This window comes from Mercurialis annua, linkage group LG3, assembly GCF_937616625.2.
Source record: "Mercurialis annua linkage group LG3, ddMerAnnu1.2, whole genome shotgun sequence".
NCBI lineage: Eukaryota > Viridiplantae > Streptophyta > Magnoliopsida > Malpighiales > Euphorbiaceae > Mercurialis > Mercurialis annua.
Genome location: NC_065572.1, coordinates 72995539 through 73002612, shown reverse-complemented (window position 1 = coordinate 73002612; position 7074 = coordinate 72995539). Strand labels below are relative to the sequence as shown.

General features: G+C 29.4%; 1 protein-coding gene across 1 annotated transcript; it reads right to left on the bottom strand.

Moving 5' to 3' along the window:
* Positions 1-2157: 2157 nt before the first annotated feature.
* On the bottom strand, positions 2158-4151 carry LOC126674237 (zinc finger protein CONSTANS-LIKE 15). Its single transcript, XM_050368653.2, has 4 exons — positions 3512-4151; positions 2940-3080; positions 2698-2847; positions 2158-2567 (listed from the first exon to the last, which is right to left on the bottom strand). Exons 1-4 carry the CDS (start codon positions 3989-3991, stop codon positions 2493-2495), a joined length of 846 nt encoding a protein of 281 aa, XP_050224610.1. The 5' UTR covers positions 3992-4151; the 3' UTR covers positions 2158-2492.
* Positions 4152-7074: the final 2923 nt, after the last annotated feature.

Sequence of the window (7074 nt, the reverse complement as noted above, 5' to 3'; positions counted from 1 at the left end):
TATTTGCAAGTATAGTTCAACTGCTATATATATATATAGGAAGTATATTGCAGTGAAAAATGAAGTACAATAATGGCTCCAGTTTATCTATAAATCCCACCAAATAAATTCAGAAATCACTTCAAATTTGACACTTTTCTGATTTGAATAGAGTTTCATAGTTGTGGCATGCGCAAAAATCGTGAAATTAAAGCATATCGTAGATTTTCAAAAAAAGAAAAAAAACATAGTATATATAGATAGAGAAATTACCTATCTCATTAGAGATAAGGCAAAAGGTACAAAACAATTCTCATAGTTTTAACAAAAGTACAAATTAATTTTTTTATTTATTTGGGTATAATTAAATCTTATTTGTTTTCAAATAGAACAAATACCCCTTTTCCTCCAACACCATTAGAAACACTCGTTAATAGCCGACATGTCTCTTATAATCATATAGGAAAAAAGTTAACAAAAAATTAATGTTTAAAATGTTTACCGAAAATTTGAGGGGGTAAGTGTCCCAAAAGAAAACTAAAAGGGTTTATTCGTTTGATTTTAAAACAACGAGAGTTTAATCGTTCAATTATAAAAACATGAGGACTTAATTGTGCATAAAAAAAATAAAAAGGTTGATCTGTACTTTTGAAAAAAAAAGTCGAGGGTTTTTTTTGTACCTACTACCTAAAAATAATTACATAACCAACACATTATAAAATAGAGCTAGCTATAACGTTTATTTAATAAAAAAATTAATATTTTATAGCTTAATGTGTTAATTAAAAAAAACAAATTAAAATTTTTGACTTATTATTTTAAGTGGTTTTTGGTTTAACTAAATAAATTAAGTTGAATTTTTTAAGTTATCAAACCAATTTAAAATAATTAAGTGCTTAATACATTAATTTAAAAAAGGTTAATGTTATAAAAGTTCACCAACTTTACATGTTTTCTCAATTTAATCACGTTTTTTAAAACTTCTCATAGAAATACACGAACTTTCATTTTCTTCCCAAATTCGTACACGGTGATGACGTGTCTTTCATTATAAAAAAATGCAATTTGGATATTATTATAAAAATTAAAAGGTTTGGATAAAATTGCAACAAGTCGTAAAGGTTTGGATTTTTTTTACCATTAAGCCAATTAACTTCTTTCTATTATGTATGATTATATTTACTATACGTGTAGTGTAAACTACTACTACTAAGTAAATATAATTTTAACTAACTATAAATTATATTCTAATTTTATTTGATTATTAAAATTAGAATACGATCAAAAAATAATTACAATTTTTAAATATAATATTCTATAAAACGAACATAATTTATTTATTTATAAGCTATAATTATTAAATGTTCTTTTTATTTAATTGTCAATTAAAACTTACATATAATTAAATCACTACTTTAGTTAGATAATAAATAAAACTATAAACGCATGATTATTTATAAAAAATATGATTAATTTATTAATAAAATATTTTAATTAACATTTTATTTTAATTAAATTATTAATTAAAAACTATAATATTATTAATGCGTTATATTACGAGTCACGCATAAACAATAAGGGACTGGAATACTGGATAATGGCAAATATGAAGCACAATGATCTTTCACTTTCTCCGTCCCCTCCACCTCCACTCCAAAAATTTAGAACTTAATATCTTTTTTTATGTAATTTATTTTCTCAGAGAAAATTAATGAAAACCACATATTTCTTCAATTTCAAAATCATGGGCTCTGCAACTCATAACTTCTTATTTTGTTTCTAATATACATATATTATTTATGGGAATATTTTCCCAAATTTATAGAGACTGATTTTATGAGTCTTTTTTTTTTTTGAAAAAATCTCAATAATATCTGTTCATATCCAATTCTTTTGTTGTCTAAAACCTCAAAAGATTCTAAATTTGTGGCCTTCATGAATCCTTAACAATGATTTGATACCACCATTATAAAATACATACAAAATTCTCTGAATAATATAATACACTTAAATTATTTTACTGTACATAATCATCATAAATTTGAACTTTTTCTCATCATCACAAAATTTACTTATGAAGACGGCTTTAATTATTTTTTTAGTTAAAATAGCTCAACAAGATCGATATTTCAAACTAAAATTTAACTTTAATACATCATATACATCGACCAGATCAAATCGAAACGAATTGAATTGGAGCTCGTTAAAATTTCCAATAAGACTTCAATCCATCATCACGTACAAACATTAATTACAACAGTTGTGCCAAATCTTTTTTATGTCATAGTTGAAGCAAGATTATCATATGATAGTTAGGTGAATCTTTTTCTCTTTTGAACTTCAATTTGGGACTAAAGTTCAATTTGAAAATGATGTTTAAGGATATATTTTGTCTCTCTCCCTCTCTAGCTTTTAGCTTTGGTTAGATAATTGTACACTTTCACAAAATTAAATAAACAATTAAATTGCTTAATTGTGATTATCCCACAAGTACTTGTTTGATTCCATATAAGTCACCCAGCTATGTATGGTACGTACATTAGACTTGCTACTGCCTCTTGCAGCCAATCATCGTCGTCGTTCTTGATCTGCAAAACGAAGAAATAAATTATATTATTCGGAACCTCTCGTTCTTGGAAAAAATAAAATTTTAGATTATCAAAATATAAACAATATATAATTTAGTAACTGTAAAAAAATTAATCCGAACATAAATACCTCAAGAGAATCATTGCAAAATGAATCCTTTTCTTGATTTGGATTATCGTTCTTTTTCCCTCCACTTTCTTCTTCAGACAATTCGTTATTTCTTGCAAATCTTCCACGGACACGAACTCTTCGATCAGCTAGGGTTTTGCGACAAGCATACTGCATATATAAATACCGTGAATTGTAAGCGTTTTGAGATTAGAAGCAGCGGAATCGAATGGAAATTAAGAAGAAACTAGAGAAATATATACCTTGATAGTTTTATTGAAGTTCCTTTGGTTTCTCTTTTTCAAGTACCGAAGTATTCGATCTTTTCTTTCTTCAACTGTATACCGGCCAACTTTGATGTTGGCGTGTTCTTGAATTGCTGGCATTTGATTACATTGAATTCCCTGTAACAAATAAAACGAGCAACAAAATACTGTCAAGAACATTCCAAATTATTACAAATTTAGAAAGAAAATGTTCGGGTTAAATATTATTTTTATTGTTAACTTTCTTTATAAAACAATTATGGATGCTTCATTTTTTATATTTTGGTAACTGATGGAACTTTCATTTTTTTATCAATAGAATGTTATCCAATCAATTTCGGCCAATAATTACATATTATAGCCTACGTGGCAAAGCAGATTACCGAGCAATTTGTCGATCACATAGATAATTATCGGTCGTGATTGATTGAATAATCTCCCGTTGTTGAAAAATTAAAAGTCGGAATTATCAACATATAACAAATGAAACGTGAGTAATTGTTTTATAAAAAAAGGACTAAGTTCAGTAACCGTAAAATAATTTAACCCGAAAATGTTAAGTTAATTACCCAATTATCTCCGGTTTCAGGACAGACAGACTTATAATTTTGCACAAACCCACAACAATCTTCTCCATATTCACATGCATCAGAAAACTGAAATCCGCCACCAAAATTCTGAATCTTCCCAATGCCGCCACTAAACCCCATTTTATACTCCAATAACGACGGCACAGACATATCAGAAACCCCAGCAAATGAGGAAGTAGTGGTGGCCGGAACCCCCGACAAGATATCGGATTCAGCCGTATGAAAACTCTGATCAACACAACCACCGCCGCCGCCACCATTAATATTACCATCATCATACAATAACGGCAGGCTAATCTGCTGATGACACATCATTGCACCACTCGAAATTGCACCATTAGTAGTGGCGCCACCGTTAATAGTACCATAATTTTCCTGGTTGGCTATTACAGACGTAATCTCTGAGAATTCATCAGAAGAAAATTGGTAATCGGAGTAGAAATGAGGGATTGAAGCCATTGAAGAACACCAAAAAAACAAAGAGAGAGAGAGATTTAAAATATAAAAATTTAGATATATATCAAAATAGTTATTAAATCAATAATAATAATGATAATGATAATAATAATAATAATTCTCTCCCTCTCTTTTTTTCTTCTTGTTTCTTAAGTTTTTTTATTTTGGGCCTTGTCTGTCACTTAACCTTAAAAGCTTAGAAGGATATATATAGGAATGTAACAGTGCAACTAGCTTTTTAGGACAAGTTGGTTCTGCCCTAACTGACTAAGCAACAGAAAGTGGAGTAATTAAAGACATAATTAGCAAACTAAGCCAGTTGATTAGCTATAACTTAACTTAATACTATGTCTCATTGTTGTGTTCTTAACTATACTGTCTTTTTATGCTGTGACACTGTTTTTTTAAGCTGTAAACGCGTTAATCTCCATTAATTTTTAACAAATCTTTTTTTTTTTATTTCCTTTTAGCCGTAATTTATCCTTCTAATATATCCTTAATTAATTAACTATAATTATTATTATTATTTTTCCTTAATTAATTATATATGATCACCCATTTACAGAAAGATTTTTTAATGAATTAATAAGATCGAGTTTATGGTTAATATGACACCTATAGGCTGATTGGGCAATGAACAAATAATTACATGACAGCTGGGGGTTTAATGAAAATTTCATATCTTATAAATTTTAACTTAATTCTTTAACTATTTTCTTCATTTACGTTTTTGTACATGTAAAATAACTTAATTCTTTAACTATTTTCTTTCCAGAAGCACGTATCTTCTGTTTTAAAACAAACATTTATGTATCCGTAGTGTAATCATAACTTAACTTAAAAATTCCAAGAGTACCAGCTAGCAAGGGTTTATCACAGCTTTAATAATATTTTACATACAGAAAATGTAAATTAAATTTGATCAAATGATTATTATGGTCCTTGAACTTGTCAAAGGAGCTCATATTAATCAAAGCTATATATTCAAACAATTTAATCCATAACTCTTCAAAATAGGTTTGATTACATTCACTCCGTGTAGAGCACCTAGAAAGCAAATGTGAAAATATTAACATAAATATATTGAAATTGACATAAAATATTAAAAATAAATACAAACATAATAACTTTAGTATAAAATATCAAATAAAAATATCTCCACACTATTTTCCATGCGTTATGCAAATATATACATGAGCGAATGTAATTAATTGGTCTTATTTTAGAGAATTATGAATTAAATTATCAAAATAAACTAAGTTTCACTATATGGCTCGTAGATTTAAGTAGTAAATTACCCTTTACTCTAAAATATTACATGAGAAAACAGAAATTAAATTTGGGCAAGGAAAAGTTGAAGTGACCTTGATAAAGGGTCATGTGTTACTATTCTGATACACTGTTTAAAGCTGTACCGCAACTGTTCTAAAGATGTAACCTACTTATAGCTCAAGAATCTAACACATGGGTTTGTAAGATTTGCATAGACAATGCAAGTACAAAATATATCCCCAAATTTAGGGTTTATAGCCATATTGTAATGGTGTCTATAGGATAATTAACTAATTAAGTCTCCCTCCTTGTCGATGAGTAGTCAAGCGGTTTTTTGAAGAGTGTCGAGAGGTGCAAGGTTTGTTTCAGAAGAGAATTATACACTCCATTTCGATATAAAAGGTAATTGATTTTCTTGATATCAAAATAATAATTTAATTTTAATTCAGTGATGAAATCTTGCATGATATTATTTTTATTAATAAATTTCAACTTTATTTGAACGAGTAGTTTTTTGGCAAATTGTATATATGAAAATTGATTTTGCTAATTTTAATATTAAAAATTGTCGCGAATGTATAATTTTATTTGTTTTTGAGAGAACCTTCTTTTCTTACAGTAAAGAAAATTAGGGTTTAATGGTTTCTATCCTACTTTTTATAGCCATACAACAATATTATCATAGAGTCTATAGGGTAAAATGTGAAGGAGCTACACACCCTTGCCTTACCATTTATGCTCAAAGGAGTGGATTATTCCTTATATAAAATAGGGTCAAACTAAGTTGCCGAGACGTGACTGCTTATTTGGCATATGATGTTCTCTTAATCATATGCATTTTTTCCAGATTCTTAATGATTTTCCATGTGATTTATTTATTTTTAAGAAAATATGTTTAATGTCTTTTTAAGAAAATTGATCATATCTTGATTCTAACTGTTACTTTTCTAAGCGAATTTGGGTACTGCACTAAAGATAAACAATGAAGAATAATAGTCCTGTAGCTTTCAGTACTTGGTATAATCAAAGGACTAATAATCACCCATGGCCCCTGAACTTTAGGCTATGGGCACAAACCCCCCTGATGTTTAAAAACGGATGCTAAACTTCCTGATTTTTGTGGCGGCGCTCACAACGGCCCATACAGACCGAAACTCCCCTAACGCCGTCTTTTGTTTGGCGGCTTTCTTTTAAAAAAAATATTGGCAGCACCATGTGTCAGTTGACACATCATCAAAAGAAAAAAAAATACACAAAATACCCCTAAATATAATATCTGATTAAATCAAAAAACTCAACCCAAATCCAACCAACCGTTCAAACCCAAACCATCCGTTCAAACTCAAACCACCCCAACCACCTTGTGGATGACCGGAAAATTTTATGAACATCTTTCACTCGGAGAAGATGACCGGAAAATTTTCAGCGGTGGTGGGGTGGCGGCGGTAGTTGGGTGGGGGTGGTGGTTGGGTTGGTTGTTATGGTTAATCAAATGGTTTAGGTTAGATTGAGTTGATTTTTTTTATTATTTTTTTTAAATTAAATTAAGGCTATTTTGGTTGTTTTGAATTTTTATAGTATTTTGTTGACATGGCAGCTGATGTGGCACTGTCAGTTTTTTTTAAACACTGACGGCTGACTGAAAAAGACGACGCCAGAGATATTTTGGTCATATTTGGGGTTTACGGGGTTTTGTGAACGCCGCCACAAAGATCTGGAGGTTTAACGTCCGTTTTTAAACATCAGTGGATTTTGTGTCCGTAGCCGAAATTTAGGGGGCATGGGTGATTATTAACCTAATTAAAGGCATGAGA

Coding starts and splice junctions, on each gene's coding strand:
- LOC126674237 (XM_050368653.2), bottom strand. CDS start 3,991: ATGGCTTCAATCCCTCATTTCTACTCCGATTACCAATTTTCTTCTGAT. Junction 3,081..3,511: donor CTGAAACCGGAGATAATTGG/GTAATTAACTTA, acceptor TATTTGTTACAG/GGAATTCAATGTAATCAAAT. Junction 2,848..2,939: donor ACTTCAATAAAACTATCAAG/GTATATATTTCT, acceptor TTATATATGCAG/TATGCTTGTCGCAAAACCCT.